A 25,695-nucleotide genomic window follows, 5' to 3' on the forward strand; every position below is an offset into this window, starting at 1 on the left:
TTGTAGGAAATTTTGGCCAGTGACCTTGTCAGTTCTTGGAGACACTAAAAAGGTATAGTGGATTTTAGGTTACTCAGCAATTATGCTTTTCTTTGCTGCGGGGGGTTCAAGATAGCACAACATTTCCATTTTACTTTGGTAGAATAGTACTCAAGCCCAAGTTATATCCATTCACCCTGCCATCGGTATCTTTTATTTTTATTGTTATTGCAAAAAAACAACTTTTCTCTTTGAGTTTCATAAATTCGTTTTTGCAGGTATTACCAACCACAAAAGATGCTTGTTTCGCCTCAGCCGTAGAGTGTCTACAGCAGATCAGGTAATCCCCGATTTGTTGGAAAATCACATAAATCAAAACAATGGTTGGTTTATTAAGATATTAATGAGATCTTGTTTTTACTTAAGCTTTAAACACCTCCTGCATTCCTAGATGGTGTCAAACTCAACTTGAAGATCAAAAAGTTTCTTTTGAGACATTTGGTTTACCTTTTACTCTACAAGGCTCTTGCATTTTCAAAAGTAGTGGAGAGACTACCCAGAAACGTATCTACATAATCATGTCCTTAGCCAAATGGAAATTAACCAAACTCCTGACTCAGAGAAGAGCATGTATTAGGAAAATAAGATCCAGTTGGGTAAAAGGAGACGATGTGTGACTTCATGAATTCTTCCATAGAGAGCTGGAGGCTTCTTTTCTCAAAGAACCATAGGAATGCAGAGGTCATCCTTACCAGCAACTCATTACGCCTGATGTGTCCAACTTAAGACATATACGCCCCAAGAGGATATACTGTAAAAATATTAATATCAATGGCTCTGTTATGAAAATTATAGGCTATCTCTCTTTTTTTTTTCAACAGCACAACATTTACCCCATCAGACAAACTTAAAGTCATCCAGCAGACTTTTGAAGAGATTTCTCAGAGTGTCCTGGCATCACTTCAAGAAGACTTCTTGTGGTCCATGGATGACTTGTTTCCGGTTTTTTTATATGTGGTGCTACGGGCCAGGTGACTAATCTTTTCTGACTTAATATTAGGGACTCCTTATTTTAATATATATGCCTTTCGCTTTTTCTGAACTGGTAACAGGAATATGCTCTTCAATTAGAAAAAAAAATCTGTGTTTATTAACCCATCCTACTTTGATACTATCTCTTTTTTGAGTTGGCCTTTCTTTTCCCCTCAAATAGTTTCAGAAGGAAAATGTACATTTGAATGGAAATAACTCAGTATCTTTTCCCTTTGGGGCAGGATTAGGAATTTAGGCTCTGAGGTACACCTCATTGAGGATCTAATGGACCCATATCTTCAGCATGGAGAACAGGGTATAATGTTCACCACTTTGAAGGTAAGTATAGGTATTATTTAATATTTTTATATTAAAGTCTGTCCTTCATTTACCATATTATAAATCTGTCATTAACCACTTTTTTTATATGTTTAATGCAAACATTAAGTGCCTTTATAGCAATATTGTTAATATTTTAAAATATGATAATACATTTAAGAAACGTAGTCAGTTATTCTTAGAATACTAAAGCAGATTATTTACTACCCAGTGTTCCCTATAAATTCAAATTCTTACACATGCTTATAAATGTAGGCCATCTGTATAAAAGTAACTCTAGAAAAGAAACAAAAGGGATTCTTAGTGTCTAATAAAGTATCTAACAGTAGAGCTATTTAATGTAACTGGTAAAACACAAGGCAGTATATATAGAATGAATACAAATTGAATCTTCTTCCCCCCCTCCCCCGCCATGTATTTACTATAACCAGTAGGTGACAAGTGAGGTTCTCTGATCTGGCTGTTCTTTAGGGATTGTTGTATGTCATTTCTGTCCTCTCACCTTGATTTTTCTTTGGAAGAATCATTCTGAAGTTTATTTGGAAGAACAATAAATAGAAAATGACAAAAACATTTTCAAAAAAAGAGGGAGAATAGACACACCCTGCCAGTTAGTAAAATATTATAAAATTACAATAATTAAGATAATATATTACTGTCACAGGAATTAACAGATACCTAAACATGTAAACAATTATTATAATGAAAATTTCACATATGAAAATGGAATCATCAGACACAAAAATGGAAAAGAGCAGTTATTTAATAAAGGGTCAAAGTATTGCAATAGCTTATTAGGAATTTTGGAAGGAGAGTGGAATCACAATGGAATCACCCGCATTGCAAATTATAGATTCTTTAGGGTTCAAGTTTAGAAAAAGGAAGAGAAGAAAAGACAATCTAAAATGAAAAGAAAAAAGAAAAAACTAGAATTTAATGTCAGATTTCTGACTTGGGTTTATTTTTTTAAACTTTTCAACTTACTACCATTAACATTTCTCTTAAATAAACTGAAAAGATGGGGAGAACTGGAGAAAATATTGATCACCAGTGACTTGTATTATTAAGCATTTATGTTATTGAAGACCATATCTAAACATATCAGGAACATGTAGGAACATGCTCACCATTACTGAAAATAATAATATTGCACATTTAAACAAGATGCCATTTTGTACCTGCTAAATTACCAAAAGTGTTTTAAAATTTACCCCATTCTGGTGGGGTTATAGTGAAATCAGTATTATCCCACATTGCTGGTACTGGATTAAGTAACAGTGACCCTTTTGGAAAACAGTTGTTATTAATATTGATGTCATCAATATCAAAAATTATCGTGGAGTCTTAAGTAGTCTTGCCCTCAAAGGCATATCCTAGTTAAAGAGCAGAAAACACTCTACGTTGTTTGGATGAGGTGTTCTTTATAGTGTAACTCCCAAGCCCGGATACTTTCAGAATCACCTGAGGATGCTTCTTAAAAATACATTCCCAGAAATTCTGACTCTGTAAAGATGCTTAATCTTTATGTTTGTCAAACACACTAGATGATTCTAATTACAGCGTTGGTATGCCTTGTAACAATCAGCACACTCTAAATGTCCAATAAATAGTGGTTTAGCAAAATATGATATTTATACTTAGCAAAGAATATTAAACAGCTTTTAAAAACTTTTTATTTTAAAGGGAAATGTACAAAAATTTGTCCTATTTACAACTAGGCAAAATAGACATTGGATAGGGGGACTGGAAGAAGACGGGGAAAAATGAAAGCAACTGATTTGGTTGAGCTATCAGAATTATTAAGGGATTTCCTTCTTCAATCCCATGTGCATTGTTATGCTTATGTAATTTCTTTCAAAGTAAATTTGAAATTGTTTTTAACTTTTTCAGGCATGTTACTATCAGATCCAGCGTGAGAAGCTTAACTAGGCTGCAAAACAGCTTGACGACTGGATTACCTATACAGAGTATCTGTTATAGCACCATCTGGCATCTTCCTATAGTGGCAAAAAAGAACGGTCTTAAAATTAGAACGTAGTGTTATATTTTGGTTATTATTTCTGAGTCTTACTAATGATCAGAACCCCGAGCCCAGGGAAGAAGAAAAAATCTATACGGTTGGAAAGGAAGATTAAAAAGGAGGTAGAAATCAGATTAGACCAGTCTCTGGTCTACATTAAGTTCTCAAAATATCATATGCCCACTGTTTGAAAAAAGAAGATATCCCTTCCTACAGTAAAGGGCATGCCAGCTACACGACATTGTAAGACTAGTTCTCAATATAGCTTCTTACATTAAACAAGTTGATGGGTATTTTTGAGTTTCTGGTTTGCCTGCAGTTAGTTACCCTGGGGCCCTTTGCAAGGAGCAGATTGCACTTGAAACTACAGTGGCCACACCATACCTTCCTGAATTCCTTGCAGTCGTGTGCATCATGCTTCTTTGCTGAGGGAGGGGAAAGAGAAACTTTTAAACTGCAGTTTTAACTTTTTCTAAGCTTTTCCACCAGGGTATTCATGATGGGAGAGGTTCAATGTAGTGACAGTCACATCCTAACCCCAAACATGGAACACGTCCGAATAGGAGTATTCTGTCTCCTGGTTAAAAGAACATAGGAATTTTGTTCTTGGTTTCCTCACGGTTCTACAGAATGATACACTGGAATTCAAACACTGACTCTGAGCTGCTGTGGAGCCTCCTCTGTCCATGTGCAAACGCTGCGTCCCGAGGCCTGTGAATGAGAGCCTGAGAGCTTTTGCATGCAGGCTGTGTTTCGGAGCAGGACGAAGGACTGGGACACACGGAAGCAAAGAACTGCATCCACCCTTGATCTCGTGTTGTGGTTCTTCCCTGTACCTCGCATCGAACTCACAGAGGGGAAGAGAAAAGAAATAAGCTTTGGCTTTTCCCATTCAAAGTATTGTGACACTTCCACATTTTAGTGTCTCGCTTTTTTTTTTTTTTTAAATGTCCTATTGTAAGTGGTTGGTTTATACTGTGCAAGTAACACTAGTAGATATTTTGAATAACATAGGTGCTCTTCATCTAGCACACACCACGGTGAGCGCACAGAGTGTCCTCCTGATTTATGTTAATGTCGGCAGATGTTAATCGATTTTGAAAAAGGATCATGGTTTCTGCTCTACTTTATAATCAGGACAAGTGTTTATTAAAATATTGTTTGGGAATGTTGGCTGTAATATAACAGCAATTTTCTTAATAAAAGACATCCATCTTTATGAGGTTGTTTTGATTGTGAAAGAAACAACACAGGGAAGCCTAAAAATTCAAAAGAAATCCAGGCTTAGTATTTTCTTTGCCCACATTGTAATCCACGCCTCTTTCTATTGGCCTCAGAGGTTCCTCTGGTATTTTAGAGATCCCTTTAAAATAAACATAAACGTATAATTATAGCATGCCTGGTGACAAAGAACAAATTAATTTTTCAATTATAATAACAAGGACAAGGGCCTTAAAATCTGTTATTTCTTTGAATAAAAGGCATATTTTGATAGTCCCCCCCCCCCCCCAAACAGATTCAGGGAAAGAAGAATGAGGATTTAAAATTCTGGTTAGAAATATTAGGCGTTAGGTAATTGTTTTCCTGTAATTTCTTTTCAAGAAATCTTTTATTCTGCTGCTGCTTTCTACCAGAATTTGCTTGCCTTTTGTTGGGAAGAGACCAATAATTACAGATGAATGTATGTTAAGCACTTTGTGTTTCCATTAGGAGTGTTTTAACTTTTGAATAAACACAAGTCCCACATTTGGCTTGTAAAGACAAATGTACTGAATGCCTTTGACCCTTTGAGAGAGACAAACAAGGGCGATTGTGAAAATGGACAGAGGAAAATTTGAGACCCACTAAGAAACTCTCAAATGTTGGTAGGCTGTCTCAATCCCCCTCCCTTCACCAACCCCCCTAAAAAAAATTATAATTCATCCTTTTATTTGAGTCATGAATGAAAATATGCAGTTACTTTAGTTCTTCATCCTATATTTATGCTTTTCGGGTAGCATATTAAAATTATAATATTTCAATTCTGTTGGGGAAAAGAACCCAAAATCTCCAGACCAATGACTGTAAATAGAAATACCCAGCATCCATGCAGCAATTCACAAAGATCTCTCACACACATGATGATTGCTCACAGTGAGGCAGGTATTGACCCCGCTGATCTCTGCTTCTCAGACATGGAGAGGCTGTGATTTGCTCCCTGTTGGGGCGTGGACTCCAACCCAGGACTTCCTACCTTAATCCCCGTGCTCTTTGCTACTACAGCCATTGATGTCATTTCATAGCTGGGTTATGCATTAAAAGGTCACAAAGTAAAAAAATGAAAACTTTTAAGAAAATGTGCTTTTGATAAAATATGCTGTGCTTGGAACAGTCACAAATGCATCACATTCCCAGCTTGGATTTTCATCTACAGTGGAGAGCAAAGGAAACCCATATGTTTAATTTAGGATTAAACAGATAAACTTCTTATAATTATTATTTGGTCTTTACCCTTTGCTTTGCTGTAAGCAGTACCTTTCTCTTGTACTTTCTGTGATATCGACTTTCAGATATTCTTCCCACTGACTTCTTGTAATATAAAATTTGCCAAGAAATGAGTAGCTTCCATATGAGATAGAGAATGGACTATTAAGTTCAGAACACTGGCTTGGTAGGGGACCTTCCAGAAGGAACTATTTTTTATAAGCCTCATGATGGTTATTGGCTGAAGAGTCTTTCATTCCTTTCTTATTATAAAGTTAGAAAATTAGTAAGGTTAATAGATCAGGTTACTCTCAGGTATCTCCAGTTTTTCCTTTCATTAAAAATGCCGTCTTCTGTTAGGGTGTGGCTGTTGTCCTGAAATAGTCAACAAAAAATATTAATCTAATATTAACTGCTAATTATGTGCTGGCAATTTGAGAGAGAAAATACTAAAGTAAAGGTTGAAAATGATATAAATTATCAGAGTCTTCAGTGCAAAAATACTTAAGATTTGTGACAGGGGAGGCTTGCGAGTAATTTAGCGGTTAGGCTGGGTTAGGCTCCTGTGGATTAAATCAAAGAGGATGTACAGGGATTTTATCTACAACGGTGTGAGGTGACTTTGGCAGCTAATAGCCCACTAGTGTTTCCTACTGGAGCTTTTCTCTGGACAGGAGCAACATCACGTGTACAGTCTTGCAGGTAAGAGCCCCTGCCAAATGACCCTCAGCTACCAGAGGGCTCTATAAATGTCTGCCCTTCTGCCAATTTTTAGTAGCTGAAGATATAATTCTAGGCAAACTGATTTAAATGGTTTAGTTTCATTGTAATCTAAATTACATGGAGGATTTTATAATTTCGAAAGGGGATTTGCTTTAAAAAGCCATTTTTTAAAGTATTTTTTCATTTTTTGATTGCAGTTGATCTACAATATTCATTTCAGGTGTACAACATAGTGATGTCTATATATAACTTACAAAGTGATCACCAATAAATCTAGTACCCAAGAAGCCATTTTTAAGGTATGGAACAATGAATTGTCATGGAATTCGATTAAATTGAGTGTCCCAGTCCTAATCAGCATTTTGACTCAGTGGAAGCCAGCCATTTTTGTATAGGCCATTTCTCATTAAGTTTTCAAGAGGCTTTTAGACTTTGTCTAATAGCATTATTTTGAAAAAGGAGCATAATCGGGATAGAAGGTGTGGCATTTAATAGTAATCACATTTTTAATTGTTCATGGAAATACTGACGTAAAATAACAGGACAAACTCAGGAGTCAGTAACACTAATGCAGCTTCTAGGCTGATGATAGAACTAGCTATCCTTCCTGTTACTTAGCCCAGAATTGCAGGTGTTCGGCTATTCAACTTAACAGTCTCAATCAAGAATTTTTGTTCCCAAGACGGCAAAAACAGGTGAGTCTCAAGTGAAAAAAAATGGTCTAGAAGTCACGAAAAGGAAGACAAGTAAGTGACATCACAGTCTTTCGCCAGGCACTAGCATCTTCAGGACGAATATTGGAAACAAAGGAGGAAAACTTCTGCGTTTACTACTTGTTGACTCTACTGAATACCTCTTTGAGTGTCAGATGCCCCACCTGTAAATGCAGGTTGCCTTTGATTATTTCTGAGATCTCCTTCAGCCCCAGATTTCAAAGTTTGATAGGGAAGAAGGCTGGAGTCAGTATAAGCAGGCTGAGGAAGAGAGGAGGGGCGCAGCGGCCTCCCACCTCAGGACTGAGGTTCCAGCAGCTTGAACTCCTGGCAGCAGGTGTCAGCCTTTTGCTTCCATTTCTTAGCTTCCTGTTTTATGCTTCCCAACAAACCTGGGAATACCAAGTGCTTGCTATACCTCAAGTACTGTTAGAGCTGCTGAGGCCACAGCAGTGAACGGCAGAGTAGACACCTTGCCCCTGTAAGGCGTGACCCACATAGGAGGTAGACACTGAATGGGTTAATGCGTAAGAGACTTGTGAAGCATGATGAACGCTCTGAAGACAATAAATCACAATGGTTTTCTTAGCTACCTGGAAGGAGGGAGGTAAAATCATTTTCTGGGGTGTTTAATGAATTTCTGTCTTAGCTTGGGCTGCTATATCAAAATACCAGGGACTAGGTGTCTTAAACAACAGAAATGTATTTTTTTCACAGTTCTGGAGGCTGGAAGTCTGAGATCAGAGTGCTAGCGTAGTCAGGTTCTAGTGAGGACTCTTCCTGGTTCTAAGACTGCCTCCTCCTTTGTCCTCACATGGCAGGGGGAGAGGGGGAGAGGGAAAGAGGAGAACTCTGGTGTTCCAGCTCAGGACACTGCTGCCATCATGAGAGTCCCACCTGCACAACCTCGGCCAATCTAATTACTTCTTCAAGTCCACACACACCTCCAGATACCATCACCTTGGGGGTGTGGGTTCTACATAGGAATCTGGTGTGTGTATATGGTGCGGGGGAGCGGGGGGGGGGGACATAATTTAGTCCATAGCAAATTTGTCGCAGAACCCTGAGGATGGCCCAGCAAGGACAGTTTTTAGAATTTACGCAAGTCGTGAAGATGAAAATGACTATTTTTGCCTCTATGACTGAGAAACTGTAGTCAAAATGAGCCTTTCAGAATACGTGAATGAGTTATCTGTGTAGCCCAGGAGTAAATGATAGGTTTATTAGAAGCTATTTTAACACTCAACTTTCACTGTAGAAACCACAATCTCTTTGTAAAGCTCGCTCACAATAAGTGCATCTCAGGAACCTAGTCACCCCATCGTCTGCATGGATAGGCCTTCTTGGCACACTCATTTGGGCATTAAACGTGAAAGAAATGTGGCCTGCCTTATGAAGCACAAACAGCAGCTGGCTTGTTTAATCTGTACTGCCCCCTTTGGGTAACAGATTTAAGAGGTTGCCTGAATATGATGACTTGAGGTCAGACCCATGTGCTCTGACTTTGTCAAACACTCCATCTCCCTTTTAAATTCCCTATCCTGGAAGTTATCCTTTCTGGGGAGGAAGAGGAATCATATGTGCAACTGTCATGCTAAGTGACTCAATAGAGGCTCAAAAATTAGAACACAGAAAAAGGCAGGATGTAACCTGACTCAGTAGGGGCTGAGCAGGACGGGTGGTGGTGGGCAAGGCAAAAACATGATACCAAGTTTGGGTAGAATCTAGCAAACTAGAATTCTTCAGTGTGACTAGAAAAGAATGTGGATGGGAAAGTTGCCTACAATTCTATAACAGTTTTTTGTGTTGCTCTTCTCGCTGCCTTAGATTTTAGAGACAACATTATAATGATCTGTCCTTTTCTAGATAGCATCTCTGGCTCCACCCCACAATTTTATAGATTCTAGACAGTGGTCCTCAACGATGTAAGAATCATACCCCAGTCTTTAACAATTAATTTGAAATGCTCCTTTAAAAATCTGGATTAATTCTTTATTATCCTGCTCTAATAAATGCTGTCAGTGCACTACCGATATCCCCTTGGTCCTCACAATCTTGGTGCACTGTGAGCCAACTTAAAACTGTTAGCACCTGCACTCACTGTCTGATAGATGCATGTAGCTGGCTGAAAGTACCAGAAGTAACGCTCTCTGGGAACGGCCTTCAACCAGTGACTGGCAGCACTGGTGTGTAGATAGCCCCACGCCCTTGTCCCTGGTTCCCTCATAAGATTAAGCTCTAGCTGCCTATAGTGGTTACTTGCTTGATACACATTTTGCTGGTTTTCCCCCACCCTGCCCCATCTTCGTACTCCACTTCTCTACTGGCATTTCTTGGGATTACTTTCCAAACAAACGACCTCCCTGGAATCTTTGCTTTGTGTCCGATTCTGGGGGCAACCAAACTAAGATACTTACCTACACAAAACTTCAAAAATATCCACGTACATAAAAGGAGAAATTAAATAAATGTAGTTGATAAGACTTCATATTTCAATACATAAATATGGGATATCACTACACCAAAAGATATAGTGAAATAACACAGTTTCACCTACAAAAAGGTGACCAGGGATGCAGCAGTTTTGAATGCAGATACAACCTGATAGTGATGTGCTGTAGTGACTCCCTAAATACTGTAAGTAGCTACCATTAATGACATGCTTTTCTGAAATGGTGAGCAACTCAATAAAGTCCAGGCAAAACAGAGTAAATTCATTCCTCATTTGTGGTCATAGCATTCTAGAAAATTCAATGTGTATTAAAACTATGCAAAAATACTTTTTATATGTAAAGAAAAGTTGGGTTCTAGGCTCAGATAATTATAGAGATTTTTTTTCCCCCAGCAACATGAAAAGTCCAGTGGGATATTTGAAGCTTATACAGGACACGAGGTGACTCTTCATTGTGTAGGGCAATTTCCAGTAAACTTCCTCAATAAGCAGTGGGCGTATTCCCTTTGCCCACATGTCCTTAAGCGCTTCCCCTATCCTGCTGGCTGAAACCTAGAAGTGATGGCTGGAGCTCCAGCCGCCACCTCTGAGCAGGAAGAGGAGAGGCACTCCACCCCAGGGTGGTGGGGCAGTGAGGGAAAGAACCCCTTCTTTGAGAACTTCCTGGAGCAAGGCTGCACTACCAGCTCTGGATTGTCTCTGCCTCTGGATTTTTAAATGAGCAAAATACAAACTTCTATCCTGTTAAGCCACTATTATTTGGGGTTTCTGTTTCTTGAAATTAAACCTACCTAAAGCAATACAGAAAATAAGCTCTGAGAGTGGGCCCCAGCAGTAACACAGGCCGTTGTGATCAGTGCCGTGAAGGACTCCAGGGAGCAACGAGAGATAACGGGGCACCTGAGTGCAGTCAGACCGGGGAAGGCTCTGCTGAGCTCTGAATGATGATAAAATCAACTAGCAAAGAGGTGGGAACTAAACAAATATAACATTATCACTTATTAAAAAGAACGGCGTGGTGGGGGGGGTGCGTAGAGGGAGTGTTTTGAAATAGCAATTTTCACACAGCTGGTAAATGGTTAATAATTGTCTCAGAGCAACTGTGTTTTATTTGATGTGACTCTCGGTGTGTAGCACAGTGCCTGACATGCTCACTAAACGCTGTTGAAACTATATTTCGGTGTGCTAAAAGCTGTATGGCCAGCGTGATCGAGTGAGCTCTGTGCTGCCGATTGATCTGCTCCCTAGTTCTGAATCCTTTCTGGAAGCTCGGGTGGGGAAGATGATACAGTCAGATGAAGGAGCAGTTTCACCAGATGAGAAGGACGTGAAGCGTTCCACGACATCCACCCCAGAGAATGGTATGTGGCTCCAGGATTCTTTTTCTAAACCAGAAAGTTCTTAAGATATCACTCTGAATGTGTGACCAAATGAATGGGCATACGTTCTGATAGACTGACTGTGATTCCTATGACGATCTTGTCGTACACTTTTGGACTTGTCATATACTTGTCCTACTATAACTATCAATGATAAGTCTAAGCAATTTTCAAGGCAAAAAGGAAAGGAGTTGACAAAACGGATTCATAACCTCTCATTTTCCTTCCCCATAATGTTTTATACAAACTTAGAACTTGACTTGTTCCCATTCGAAATACCACTGCAACTAATAGAATTTCTATGAAAACACTTGTAAAAAAAAAAAAAAATCAAGCACTCACTAAAATCCATTCAGTTCCTTGAATCGGTGGAATCCTGAGATTTATATTAAAAACTTACTGGAAGTTAAGAGTTTTTCAATAATGCTTTCAATAAGAATGTTCAGAAAGGGTAGAACAAATGACTCTATGTTTGAATTAGAGAAGGAAGATCCAGAAAGCAGCTAGATGATTTTGGAATAAGCCAAAGGCTGGTAAGATGAAGAGGGGAGAGCAATATCATTCTCATAATATCTTAAATCTATATACTATGATCTATTAGTTCATCTAATGTTAGCATCAACCCTATGGGAAAGCAGGTTTGCCACAAAGAAACTGACTTTCAGATGGTAGGGTGACTTTCTGAAGTTCACAAGCAAATGACAGAATAGGGCTTGAAGGCTGATCCTTTTTAACTACAGTGTCACCCCGACTCCTCATGAGCCCCTGTGACATGTCCCAGCTGACTTGTCCTTTGCATTTACACCTGCCTTTCTTTCCACCCCCACCCGCCACCCGGTCCCTGCCCTCTCTTTTTTCTAGGCCTCTCCCAAATCCTGAGGCTTGTGCTGCAAGAGCTGAATCTGTTCTACAGCCGAGATGTGAATGGAGTGTGTCTCCTGTACGATCTCCTCCACTCCCCGTGGCTTCGGGCTCTGCTGAAGGTGAGTCCCCTGATTCTTGGAAGCCTTTGCTTCCTGTGGATGCAGAAACTGTTTACTCAACAGTATCGCCTGCCTATCGGCCGCCACAGGACAACAACTTGGGAAAAGCTCTTAGGAGGCAGTTCTCAGAGTGAGCTACACAAACCTCTTAGCTTGGAAGGAATTAAGTTAGGTGGCAAAGAATATGGTTGCTCCTTTTTTTTTTTCTCCCTGAGGTCCCTGGGATCCCAAAGCAGCCACCACAAATGGCTATCAGCAACACCCTTAGCAGCCAACTCAGGACAAATAAAAAAGCTTCTAAAACCTCATTCCTCTTTGTTTTTTAAAAGCAGGAAATGAGGTATCTACAGTTCTGTTTAGGAATCTTAAGTTTTTCTTACTTTGAAGATTTCTTCTTCTCCTCCTTTCCCTCCCTCCTCCTCTCCCTCCTCTTCCTCCTCCTCCATTATTATCTGACTATAATTTTGTTCCCCTGAACAAATGTTATTATTAAGAAAGATTTTTTTGAAGTCTTGGCTATTGTGAATAATGCCGCAGTGAACATGAGAGTACAGATATCACTTTGAGATGGTGATTTCATTTCCTTTACATATATATACCCAGAAATGGGATATACAAGGGAATATTATTCAGCCATTAAAAAGGAAGGAAATCCTCCCTCTTGAAGGCATTATGCTCAGTGAAAAAACTATACTGAGAAACACAAATGCTATATGTTCTCACTTACATGTAGAATTTTAAAAAGTAGAATTCATAGAAACAGAGTAAAATGGTTGTTGCCAGGGGCTGGGGTGTGAGAGAAATAGGGAGAGGTTGGCAAATGCATAAAAACTTCCAGTTTTAAGATGAATAAGTTCTAGAACTCTAATGTATAGCATGGTGACTGTAGTGCCTTGCCCTTGCTCGCCACGGGCAGCCTGTCTGTGCTTTGGACTCCCTGCCTCAATCCATCAGCCATAATTGCTTCCAGGGACAGGGACACTTGAGCCCTTAGCACTGAGGTAGAGCAGGGAAGTGCCATCATCCCAGATCTGGATGGAGGAAGGCGGGGCTGAGCTGGTCTGTTGGGTCTCATTTCTGCATTCTTAAGGGAAACTATATTTCTAAAATAAGAGTAAGGGCTGCGCTGTGGAGCTAGGCAGGCCTTGGTGTACTCGGCTCAACCTTAGATCCTGGTGTGAAAAAAAGAGATGAAGTTGGAATTTTTACAAATGGACTTTTACTGGAGAATTAAGGAAGGAAAAGGAAACGCCCAAACTGTTTCTCCCCTTGGAGAGCCTTAAATCCAAAAAGTTAACAGTCACGTTGTCAACACGCTGCTCTCGCACTGTTGCCTTCTGCAGGTGTATGACTGCCTCCAGGAATTTAAACAAAGGAAACTCGTTCCTGCCACACCTCACGCACAGATGTTATCCTATGAGGTGAGGCAATTGTTAATCCACAGAATAGTAGAGCTTTAATGTGATGTTAGTTTACTCATAGTGCTAGTTTAAATGAATTAAAGGCTCTAATGGAAAAGTCTGATTGATGATCATGCATCTAATAAATGTTTCTAACTGAGCTTTAACAGAAGAAAACTGACCAGCTATCTCCCCAAATTAAAAACAAACAAAAAAGAACATTCTTAGCATGTGTCTATTTTTCTCTCTTTTTGCCTAAACCTTGGATTCAATTTACCCTATGTAAACATGATAATGTTATTGTAATGATTCCACAATTTATAACTCTAGCTGGGCTCTTTCACTGAACTGCAGATCTTCATATCCAACTGCCTCCTCCTTATCCTACTCAGATGTTTAAGAGATCTCTCAAACTTAACATGTCCCAAAATGAGCTCTCGATCGTCCCTATCCCAAAGCCACTTGTCTCCCAGGCTTTTCTATCTCAATAATGACATCTTTGTTCTTGCACTACCCGGGTCAAAACTCTTTGGGGTCATCTTTGACTTTCTCTTTCTATCAGACTTCACACCCATTCCGATGGCAGATCCTGTCGGCTCTAGTTTCAAAACACATCACTACCTTCACTATACCATCTAAGCCACCATCATCTCTTACGTAAATATTTACAATATAGCCTCCCACCTGGTCTCCTGCTTGTACTCCTGTCCCCCTATAGACTAATCCCAACACAATAACCAAATAAATTATCTTTAAAGGAGAGTCAAGTCATATCACTCCTCTGCTCGAACCTTTCCAGTGACTTCCCACCTCGGAGTAAACATCAACATTTTTAATAGCCAAACAGAATGTGGCCCCATTTCCTCTTCGACGTCTCACTCACTGCTCTCCACTTGTTCACTCTGCTCCAGCCAGATTAACTCCCTGTGATTGTTTGAATCAGACGTTCTCCTGCCACAGGCCCTTTGCACTTGCTATTCCCTATGGCAGTAAGTAATGCTCGTTGTCCATTTATCTGTGATCTGCTTTCTTACTTCCTTCGAGTCTCCACTCAAAGGTCACCTTCACACTGTTCCAGTAATCAACAACTCAAATTGTTCTAAGTTGTCCACAGAAAACGTACACATAATATTTTATTCTGTTATAATCCTAGCAAATGGAGATAAAGCTTAGTAAACTGCCTGTTTTCATTTGGCTGTTTGTAATGACTGCTAAAGTTTCATGGGCTGATTAAAGTCTTGAAAGGTCTTAAGTCCTGTCAGAAATCAGGTCTACACCTAAATCACAGTAATTAGTTCTGTTTAGCCCTTTTCCATTGCAACAAATATTAAAAGCCCTAATATACAAATTACTGTTCCCATTTTCCAATTGAAGAAAGGAACATCCCATGGGATTAAGGGACCCGAGTTCTCCAGGTATTTGAGCACGTACCTGGAGAACTCAGCTATCTTAATTTTCCCATAAAGCACACACTCACATTAGCAAGCAGCTATCTTAGAGCCACTAGAAGGAAATTGCTTTGGTACATACAATTTAGAGGAAATTGCCTTCCTCTAAGCCTGTGATGTGGCAGGACTGGGGCTCTGGGGTTTAGTTCTACCCCAAATCTTGGAATCTACCTACTGTAGTAAAGTTTAATGCATAAGAAATGATTCTAAGCCTTGAATTTAAAAATGAAAAAAGAAAGCTTCAATAACAGCTTTTCTCAGGTTAATAGAATGCTAGTCAATACATCTGTTATCCATCCCGAGTGAGGCTAACTAGGTGATGAAGATTTTTCAAAATTTCACAATCTATGCTTTTTCATCAACCAGGTAGTAGAGCTATTGCACGCAAGCCCTAGTTCCCCTGAGATCCAAGAGCTGAGACAGATCCTCCAGGCTCCACACTTTAAGGCAAGTGCTTGCTAAAATAGACAAAATATGCCATCTGGCACACAAAGTGGAGGAGAAGAAACATGACAGAAAATGTGCTCCCTAAATAGATATTCTATTACCTGACATGGGCGACCAACAGTTTGTACTGAAGAATGTGGAACTCGGATGTGACTGGCTCCATGTTGTCAATCATGGAGTCAAACCTGATATATTTGCGACACATCTAGAACTTTCCATGGTGTCTTATTTCCTCCCTCTAAAATTCTGGGACAATCAGAGTAGCATCTTTCCTTTCCGTCTGGGGAATGTTTTAAGTTTTAGATAAAGTGTGTGAAGGTATTTGGAAAATACAGTATAGTGATGATTAGCTCTGTGGGGGAGGAGGGTACATGAAGAACATTTGAAGGCAGAATAGGAGCCTACCTCTTAGCACCTACAGATTCTGAGATTAATTTATCAATAAATTAAAATTTTAAGAGAATGTCTGTATTTGGAGCAACGAAATTTATGAATCAAAAATTCTAGTTTACATGATAACCCCAGAGAATTTTCTCTGAGTTTCAACCAAGTTCTGCCCACCAACCTCAGGCAGGGCTATAGAATGATTGCTTCTTTACCTCCTAAAATGAAAAGTTTAACATAGTGGGTCATTAGAAGCAGCTCTTTGATCATACCTTAAGCAAGAGAACTAGTGTTTTCATTCAACCTTGGGCGTTACTGGCATATCAAACTAGCAAAATGTTTTGATTACTGCCCCTCTATTCTACCTTCATTAGGGAAAATATTAGAACAGTTGTTTTTTAGTTCAAGATCGTAGGAACACCATAGATTAAATGAGTTTGCAGGAAATTAAAAAATGACAGAATAATACATTTTAGCAGAAATGAAAGAATATATTATGTACTACTTAACCTCCATGCGTCTCATTTATTTATCTGTAAAATGAGGGTAATAAATATGCCTGACTCATAGAGTTGTCCACGTACAATTCTTAGAGCTGTGCCTGTATGTGTTGGTTGTTGTCGTGTCTTACATATAGTATCAAGTCACTATCTTCTAGGGGGTTAGTCTTATGTGTGACATTTGTTCACCTTTTCCCTCTCTGTTCCCAGGCCTTGCTCAGTGCCCATGACACTGTGGCTCAGAAAGATTTTGAACCCCCTCTCCCCCCACTGCCCGACAATATCCCTGAGAGTGAAGAAGCAATGAAGATTGTTTGTTTGGTGAAAAACCAACAGCCCTTGGTAAGAAAATTATTTTATCTTTTTATTTAGAATTATGCCATGGTTAATTGTGAACTAAGTCGTTCCTAGTAGTTACTTGGGCGATATTCTTGTCTGTGGTCACAGATATAGTTTGAGGCATTTAGAAACCATGATAATAATGAGTAAACTGTATCTTAATGATTTTTGCCTGTGGTTTCAAACACATTACATGGTGTAATGTTTTCACTAGGAAAGATTTCTGTTTAGTGTTTTACTTTTTTAAAAGAGCTATGATATATAAGGCATATATTTTATTTTACTATCTAACTGTCTGGCACATACATATATTTCACTCAGTTCTAATGTATTTGCATTAGGTTTCTTTTCCTCTTAATGGGAAGCTAAGTAAGGCATTCATTTGATTTTCTAAGTCCTTTGGATTAGGTTGTATTTACGGGAGCTTTCTTTGTCTTCGAAAGGATCTAAATATTCTTTTACGTCTGCATGGTTAGCTAGAGATCCCAGAAGTCCGAGGTCGAATGGCCTTTTCTTTTTGATGGCATAGTATAGCCCTACTTAGTACAAATACCCTCATCTGAAAGATCAGAGCTGCATTGAGAAGCCACCTGAAAAATAATCATGTAAGCTAAAAGAGGGATTCCACTGTACTCTCTCCCCAGGGAGCGACCATCAAGCGCCATGAGATGACAGGGGATATCCTGGTGGCCAGAGTCATTCATGGTGGGCTGGCTGAGAGGAGTGGTAAGCTGGAGGGAGCAGCAGGGTACAGGCGGGACCAGAAACACAAGAAACCGTTGATTATTTAGTCTTCTTTCCAGGGAAACCCCCCATTCCTAACTAAGGTTAGAGCTTTACTAAGTTCCATTTCTTGGTTACTAAGAAGGAAGGCATAAATATTCCAGAGAAATCTTGTTTCCTTCATTGAGTCCCTCCATTCTAGGCACCATATTAATGTTCTTTCAGTTTATATTCTCATGGCAACCCAACAAGGTAAGTGTTATCTTTGTCATTTTATAGATGAGGAAACTGAGGCTTAAAGAGATTAAAGAACTAACTTGCTCAAGGTTACACAGTCCGAGTCAGGATTCAAGTCCAGATCAGCCTTGCTCTGTGTTCCCAACTTTCATTCTTCACTGTGTCCTTCTGCTTTCCAAAGGGCACAGCCCTTCTTCATCCGAGATGCCTTTCACTGGCCCTTTCTACCAGGGAACCGGATTTCCTTCCTTTCATCGCTGAGCTTCTGAAACGAGCAGTTTCGCACCTGCTGCCCCCTGTACTCACTGTGCATGGCCCTAGAAGCCTGGCACAGGGTTTTACTCCCACATTCTTAGAGTAATTACCCCAAGGATTTCCGACTTGCTCAGTCCACTGGCCCTTCTTCCAGCCTCAGTTTTATCTCTACTTCTCTAGCACGTTTGATGATGTCGGCTTCACCTTTCCTGGAGTCTTCGTCATGCGTGGTTTCTGCCCCACGCACGACACGGCTCTGCTCTGGTCCCCTCGCTTCGGCCTCATACTTCTCGAGGCTTCATCTTAACCCCCGCTTCTCCACAGTTTCTCTTTTGAAATATGCCCCACTTTCCTTTTCATGTCTCGTTTCTTCACGAAAGCTTTATTTTTAGTGTTATCTTCTTTCCAGCGTCCCAGCTTCATGTTACAGCATCAGATTAACGAAAATGCAAATATCACCGTCGGTTACCCAGTGTTGATGAAAAGGTGGAAAAAATGCAATTCTCATGCACTTTGGTGATGGTGTAAATTAGAATAAGCAGTTTACTGTATAATTATTATTTTGATGATTTCACAATAAATTTTTAAATGTTAGGGTTAGAAAGTTTGACAAATAGCTTTGGGATAGCTACCTCTATCTTTTGCCAATTTCTTTATACCCTTTTTTGTTTTGCGTTCCTGTTTGCCTAGGGTTGTTATATGCTGGAGACAAATTAGTGGAAGTGAACGGAGTTTCAGTTGAGGGATTGGACCCCGAGCAAGTGATCCACATTCTGGTAACAGTCTCCTCTTTGCCTTCTTCCCGACTCAGTAAAATGCAAGGCCGAACCAGGCCTGTCCAGCTCATGGTGTGTGCACTGTGATGAGAGGAGGGTTTGGTCCCTCTTGGCAGCTTCCTCTCTCCAGGCGCCGACCTTGTCTGTTTCTGTGCGACCCATCCCCCTCCCTCCACCACCACCAGAAGTCTGGCCCCGTCTGGGACACTTCCCTTCCCAAGCTGCTCTTTCTGCCTCAGGAAGACTGCCTGGGTCCCTGCTCAGGCCCCTCTCCGCCACTGGGGTTGCTCCATGGGAAACTGAGCCCATGTGGGCAGCACGAGACCGTGCAGGAGAGTCTGAACCTGAGCAAACCACCCTGGCTTCCCGAACATTGTTGTACAGCTGCCATCTGCTGAACGTCTTCCTTGAGGCAGTTTTGAGGGCAGCGTATGGGGAGGGAGGCATCCTTGCTGGCCCTGACATTCTCGTTGGTGGTTTGAACTAGCATTTCCGCCCTGATTGTGTGAGCCTTTGATCTCTGTCAGGTCCCCATTCCCATCCTTCAAAGTGTTGCCTGAATCACAGTCCAGCTTTCAGTAGCACAGCAGCACGCCCCTACCCACCTTCCCCCAGGCGCACCCCAAGCGTGTAGCATGTAGACTAGTGGCTCTCAAACTGTGTTCTCAAGATAAATTCTAAATTTCCACAGGCCTCAGCGATTTCGATGAGTGGCGATACTCTAAGGAGTATGCCAAGTGCCTAAATATTTTGCACACCGCTGCCATAAGGTTCCGTGTGGTATACAATATACTGCAAAGGAAACTTAGAGTGCTGTTATTCACAGACACACGTGCCTCCGCCTCAGTCCTTCTGGTGGAATTGACAGGGCAATGAATGGTGACATTTCTAAAAGTGAGAACAGGTTTTGTTACTCTCTGGGTCTCCGATGCCTGTGATAGTGCCTGTGACAGGAGGATCCTTACTTCCCAAATCAGGATGAGAGGTTCTCTGCCTCCTCCAGGGACTGGGACCCCCCATTCCACCATCAACTTGGAAGCTTGTCAGCCTCCCCAGAAGACTTGGGAGCCCCTCATTTTTCCTTATCAGACTGGCCTGTGTGGTACAGACACAGGCGTTCAGGAAAAAATTACTGCCTTAGGTATGAGGAAAGAAAGTCAGACCAAGAGCTCCTTTCCTCCCCCGTACCTGTAGGAAGACGACCTTGCTGAGTGGGGTGGTCTTGGTGTCAGCAAGATAGAGGGGCCCTGGGAAAGGCCAGGACTCAGTGCAGGTTTTAGCAGGCTGGTGACTCTGGAGCCCCACAGCGGGGCAGAAGCCTACATTTCTTCCTCTTTCCTCTTTTCCATTTCTGGATGGTGACATTCAGCTGTGGAACCCATGTAAATTCCCAGTGAGATGTCACTGTTATACCTGGACACCCTGAGTTATAACTCCTTGTGCCGAACACCAGTAACCCAACAGGCTCTGCAATTTGTCATTCTTCCCCCTTCGACATTTTCTAGGCTATGTCTCGTGGCACAATCATGTTTAAGGTGGTTCCAGTTTCTGATCCTCCTGTTAATAACCAGAAAATGGTAAGAATTTACGGAGCCTTCATACTCACACACAATAAATCCTCAAATAACAGTGCCAGTGACTAAATACCTTGTATCACACTACTGTTCTCTATAATGTTTTGAACTTTCATTCAATACTTTGTTGTACATTTTTCAATACTGATGACATAAGAGGCAAATGAGTAAATGAATACAAAAAAAGGAGATGGGGTACCAAGAAGTTAAGAAGTAATATCAAGAATAGTGGACATTTGAGTAAAAACTTCACACAACTAAGAGATTATTTTTCTAAGTCACTTTTCATAGCTCTGAGACTCAGTTTAAGAGGCAAGTTCCTTTTTGGCGGGGGTGAAGAGGAAGGATAAAAACAGGAGGCGGAGGGGTGGGAGAAATGGTTTTGAGTCCTGATGGCCCATGGCTAAGGGTTCTTCTGATGGTGCCATTATGCACCTACTGTCAGGTGTACGTTCGCGCCATGACCGAGTACTGGCCCCAGGAGGATCCCACCATCCCATGCGCGGATGCCGGCTTACCCTTCCAGAAGGGGGACATCCTCCAGATTGTGGACCGGAATGATGCCCTCTGGTGGCAGGCCCGGAAAATCTCAGACCTTGGTACCTGCGCTGGCCTAATCCCTTCTAACCACCTTATGAAAAGGTAAGAAAAGTTATCACTCCTGGACTCAGAACTGAGCCATCGGGAAATGACATGCATTCTCAGGCTTCTGTCATTGCCGTTAAGATGGGAGAGAAGCCGCTGGATGAACACACACATTGGTTTATAAATCCGAATATCGACCTATCCATATGCCCTAAGCATCTTAAATACCAATGGGATCAGAATTATCCTTTCAGCTAGAAGAGAGAGAAAACATGCGGGACACTAAATTAAACTTAACGTGGTAGTTCTAACTCCCTCTATTAAGCTTTCAAAACTGAGTTATAACCCCAGTTACTGAATCTCAATCTACCATCCTCACTTCCGTGAGAACTGAGGTCTAAGGGAGTGAGTAAAGATAAAAAGAGAGAAAGAGGGCCAATCCTTGGCCAATGCTAAGAGATCAAGAAGAAAATGAACTAGCAAAGGAGATGGAGAAGAAATGACCAGTGAGACAGAATGAAAATCAAGACAATATGGTGTCCTGATCATCTGCGTCGGTTGCTGCCGGAAGTACTGAGAAAACTGGCAATTGGGTTTAACAACACAGACCCTGATAAAAGTGATTTCAGTGGAAGGGTGGGGCCACATGTCTCGTAGAGTGAAATCTGAAGAAATTGATGGCAATGAGCATGGAAAGCTCTTTGAGACATTTTCATATAAAGCAGAACAGAACAATGAAGAGGGGAACGTGGAGTGGTATGAGAAAAAATGTGTTAGATGGGGTAAATAATGCTAGCGGTAATAATCCAGTAAGAGGAAAATCTTTTATGGATAGAAGAGAATCGCCTTGAGCAGGCGGAAGGAGATATGATTTAGTATACAAATAGAGGGGTTGGCTTTATATAGAATTATAAACAGTTTACCTACAGCAGGGGCCCCCAGACCTCGGGCTGCAGACCAGTATCAGTCAGTGGCCTGTTAGAAAATGGGCCACACATAGGAGGTAAATGGCAGGTGAACAAGCAAAGCTTCATCTGTATTTGCAGCCGCTCCCAGCACTAGCATCACCGCCTTAGCTCCACCTCACGTCATCAGGCATTAGGCTCTCATAGGAGCACTGGTCCCTGGTGCCACGAAGGTTGAGGACCGCTGGTCTACAGTGATGGTAACAGTTGGGAATCCAGAGTATATGGCATGGTTGAGGGTGAGGGCGAGGGGCATGGTGGAGCTTGAGTAAGTTCTCTTTCAACTATTCTTATTTTCTCAGTGAAATAGGAAGCAATGTCATAAGCTGAGAGTAAGCGTGGGTAAGGAGGCACTGGGAAGGAGAGAGGAGAAAGCCGGAAGAGTTTCTAGGAGAACTGGAGATCAAATGGATTAGGTAAACACAGTAGGATCAGTATTTGGGTCCCCCTGAAGGTTAAAAGTGATAAATTTGAAATGGTTTTGGTCAGCTTCCTTGGGGGCAGGTCCAGATTAGAAAGAGAGCTGGATTTAACAGTAAATCAAGGAAAAGCTGAGAGAGTGACTGTTTTGAAGGAACCTGACAGTTAAGTCATTAAAGGGGGAGGTGAAGCGGTAAGGATCAGTGGAAATGGAATAAGATCAATGGATTATAAGTCCTATGGGGTCAACAGATTTGGGGGATTGGAAAGATAGGTGCCAGTAAAAGAAAAGGATGCTGGGAATTGAAAGTACGGAGAGATTGCAGCTATTGTTTCTGAAAAGGTCTAGGGCACGACGGTGAGAGGCGACGGCTGAGGTAGCATGAGGGGAAGAGAGGAGATCAAGGAATGGAGAGGCCAGGGTGTCAGAAGGGGCATTTACATGCCTAATGAAATCATCGAGAATTATGACAGAGCAGTGTGGAGGGAGGGAGAGTGAGCAGGAGTCATGTGGGACTGGCTAGCAGAAGAGTGGGCGCAATGGTAGTCACAGCTGGGGGCTTCTAGGGAAGAGGGAGAATGGTCTGTAGATGGCCATGAGGAGCAAGGACACAGACCTCACCTCCAGACCAGTGCGGGGAAGACCTGAACGTGGGATGCTGGAATGCGCTAACAGAGCCCACTGTGCGTGCTTCGCACATCCATGGTCAGGGAAGTCAGGGTGGCAGCTTGAAATCAGCCGCCATGAGAGCACTGACACTGGGGAAATCAGCAAAAGCTGCACACAGGGTCCCCTGGCCCCCAGAGCCGCTTCACCAGCACCACACTGGGAGTGGGAGAGCAAAGGGCCTCCTCCTGGAAGGGGCGGGGAAAGCCGTGGCCTCAGGAGACCCGGGTTTTGATTAGAGCTAGAATGTGAAGGGCTCACTCAAGGTAGAGGCTGAGGTCTGCGAGATTTTGCTGGTTTACTTGGAGTTCTAGGGGGTGTGTGAAAGGGCTTTCAGGGAGGGGCGAGTGGTAGACAGAGTCTTACAGGGATTAAAGTACAGAGGATAAGGGATGACCTGAGCTTTGGGGGCTGAGGACACAAACAGGCTGCTAAAGGCCTGATGAGATTAGCCATCGCGGTCTCAGGGCAGAAAGTGGTGAGGAGGCAGGCTCTGGTGGGGGTCTTGCAAGGAGCACACAGAAATGGCAGATTTATTGGATTAGCACACAAATAAAAAACGATAGAAGGAGCTGACATTCACATGGTTCTCAGGAAACTGTAGAGGGCATCCAAAGCTTGGGAGGGGATCCAGAACATGCTGTGAAAATTCTGAGCCCAGCGGAAGCAGGGTAGCGTGCTGGAGGGACAGCGTACCACGGCTCCTCTACCGAGGTCTGTGGCCTGTGAACCAGTGGTCGTGGGCCAGGTTTCCACTCTCAAGTCAGCGTGTTACTGACAATAACCCAGGAGGCAGAAAAAAAATAAGAAAGGCTGTGTATTTAGAGAATGTATTTGACAATGTGGTTGGAGAAGAAATCTTTTTTTCGCTTGGGTTAGAGGCATCAGAATTCTAGGAAAATTCTGTCCTAGATCTCTTTCACCTGGCTTCATCTAGGTTGATTTTTTTTTTTTCTCACAGTGTATTTCTTTTTGCCTAGGAAGCAACGTGAGTTCTGGTGGTCTCAACCGTACCAGCCTCACACCCACCTCAAATCAACCACCTGTGAGTGTGCTGCTACCTCAAACCCAGCATGTGCATCATGGGGAAACTGGTTCCTTCTCTCCCAGGGCTGGCTTCCTGCCCCAGAAAGGATCTTTAAATGTCCCCACTGCCCTAAATAACCTAGCAGCCATCTGAAATCCATAGACAGTCATGCCTTTGGATTTAGAAGAGTTTTCAGTTTACGAAAATGCACATGATCTTGTGTTGGTGTCACCTTCGGTGATCACTCACCAGCTTGAAGTCCTCTGAGATCTCTACAGCTAGCAAATACATACACATTCTGTCAAGCAAGCCTGCATAGCTTCATAGAAGAATTCATCTGGGTTCTCTTTAGCGGAGTTAAATTTCACACTGTTCAGAAGCTCTGATTACCAGCTATGTGTGCCTTTGATGAATAAACATAGGACTGAATTATTAGTTAATGGACATAGTTTGTTTGCTAGACAGTATTATTCAAACAGCAGTGGGGAGAATGGTTAGTAAAGGGAGCTGTAGTGGCAATGCTTGTGAACTCCCTTCCTGCCTTAATAAAGAGTACCGAAGAGCTCAGCTGGCACTCACTGAGTAAGGAAGGCCCTTCAGAAATGGACCTCGGGCAGGCCCCTGGAAAGCTGATGAAGGGAATGGACCCCAGGAGGCAGGAGAGGGTCACTAGAGTAGACAACAGTATCAATGCCACAGGTCTGCCCATAGCAAGTCCTCACTCGTTTTATTTCTCATTTCTCTTAAGCCAAAAATTATTTTTTCTTTTATCTTTCTCTTGAAAAGATGACAACTAGACACATTTTTGAAAGAAGAAAATACTCTTATAATTCCTGACATAGACAATATTTTCATACTGCCTTCCAGTTGTGGAAATATATTTTACATGTTTACATTAACAGTTGCAATATCACTTGTTATCTTTATTTTGAACTTAACTTTTTATCAGAAACATTTTTAATGTATACTCTTCATAGTAATATTTTAGTTATTTTCCTTGTGTTTTGAAAAAGTTTACCAAACCAGATTGAAATACTCCTTTAATTCATTTTTCTATTTCATTTCTCAAAGGCACATGGAAATGCTAATAAGCTTCTAATCAGTATCTGATAACTAGCATGACCACTGGTTGATATTTAATTTGCTCATGTAACCTAAGTGTAATTTATATTAGAGTTTTTGAAAAGTCCATCCTGTAATTAGCTTGCAGATGCTTATTGTTATCGTCACAAATTTCTAAGTCCAGGAATTCCAGGGTTAGAGCCACTGACTTAAATGGTCATTCCTCACAGGGATGGAGCACGATCATATTCTAAACTAGAAGATCATTTCTTTTCTTTTCAACTGTGGTAGATGATTCTGTAATAAATATTATTTTTCATCTTCCTACTTTACTTAAATGTTACCTTAGGGGAGAAAAAAATCTCTGAGTCCATAGGGTTTAGGCATTTTTATTAATCAAAGGTTATTGAAAAATTCCAAGTCTATGTTAGTTCACAGATGGTTATTTAAAAATTATTTACCGAAGATGCACTTATACTTATCATCCCTCTTTTTCTTTTATTTCTTTTCCTTCATTTCTTCCAGTCGAGATAGGAGTTCCTAAAATATGCTGAACTAAGCATATTAATTCAGAAGGGAGTAGAATGCAAACTTTTATAGCTTAATGGGATGGAAATGAGTAGGATTTACCAGAAGAAAGTAGATCCTCATTTCCAGCAAGACTCAAAAATATATTGGTTTCTGTAGGATATTCACTTATCATTTTGTTATTAAATTTTTCAATAAATTTCTAGAGAGCAAGCACAGGAACACTAATTAGTATAATTTTGGCACTTTTCTTATTGTAAGTAAATTAATCTGAA

At 41.2% G+C, this 25,695-nt stretch overlaps 2 protein-coding genes across 5 annotated transcripts in view; both read left to right on the forward strand.

Annotated features, from left to right (window-relative positions):
• The window catches only part of ALS2 (alsin Rho guanine nucleotide exchange factor ALS2), a 61,428-nt gene extending 56,839 nt beyond the window's left edge, over window positions 1–4,589 (forward strand). For all 4 annotated transcript variants that reach the window (XM_016131107.2, XM_016131110.2, XM_016131109.2 and 1 more), the window contains exons 30-34: window positions 7–52; window positions 258–319; window positions 861–1,010; window positions 1,254–1,350; window positions 3,241–4,589. In XM_016131107.2, coding sequence (XP_015986593.2) covers window positions 7–52; window positions 258–319; window positions 861–1,010; window positions 1,254–1,350; window positions 3,241–3,279 — 394 coding nt within the window. In that variant the 3' untranslated portion in view covers window positions 3,280–4,589. The remainder of the gene's footprint in view (window positions 1–6; window positions 53–257; window positions 320–860; window positions 1,011–1,253; window positions 1,351–3,240) is intronic.
• Window positions 4,590–11,003: 6,414 nt separating this feature from the next.
• Window positions 11,004–25,695, forward strand: part of MPP4 (membrane palmitoylated protein 4) — a 32,600-nt gene continuing 17,908 nt past the window's right edge. Inside the window, exons 1-10 of the mRNA XM_016131033.2 lie at window positions 11,004–11,082; window positions 11,962–12,083; window positions 13,427–13,504; window positions 15,298–15,378; window positions 16,473–16,604; window positions 17,246–17,327; window positions 18,507–18,592; window positions 20,098–20,169; window positions 20,612–20,808; window positions 23,784–23,848. Of these exons, the coding sequence (XP_015986519.2) occupies window positions 11,004–11,082; window positions 11,962–12,083; window positions 13,427–13,504; window positions 15,298–15,378; window positions 16,473–16,604; window positions 17,246–17,327; window positions 18,507–18,592; window positions 20,098–20,169; window positions 20,612–20,808; window positions 23,784–23,848 (994 nt within the window). The remainder of the gene's footprint in view (window positions 11,083–11,961; window positions 12,084–13,426; window positions 13,505–15,297; window positions 15,379–16,472; window positions 16,605–17,245; window positions 17,328–18,506; window positions 18,593–20,097; window positions 20,170–20,611; window positions 20,809–23,783; window positions 23,849–25,695) is intronic.

Source organism: Rousettus aegyptiacus, unplaced genomic scaffold, assembly GCF_014176215.1.
Source record: "Rousettus aegyptiacus isolate mRouAeg1 unplaced genomic scaffold, mRouAeg1.p scaffold_m13_p_2, whole genome shotgun sequence".
Taxonomy (NCBI): Eukaryota; Metazoa; Chordata; class Mammalia; order Chiroptera; family Pteropodidae; genus Rousettus; species Rousettus aegyptiacus.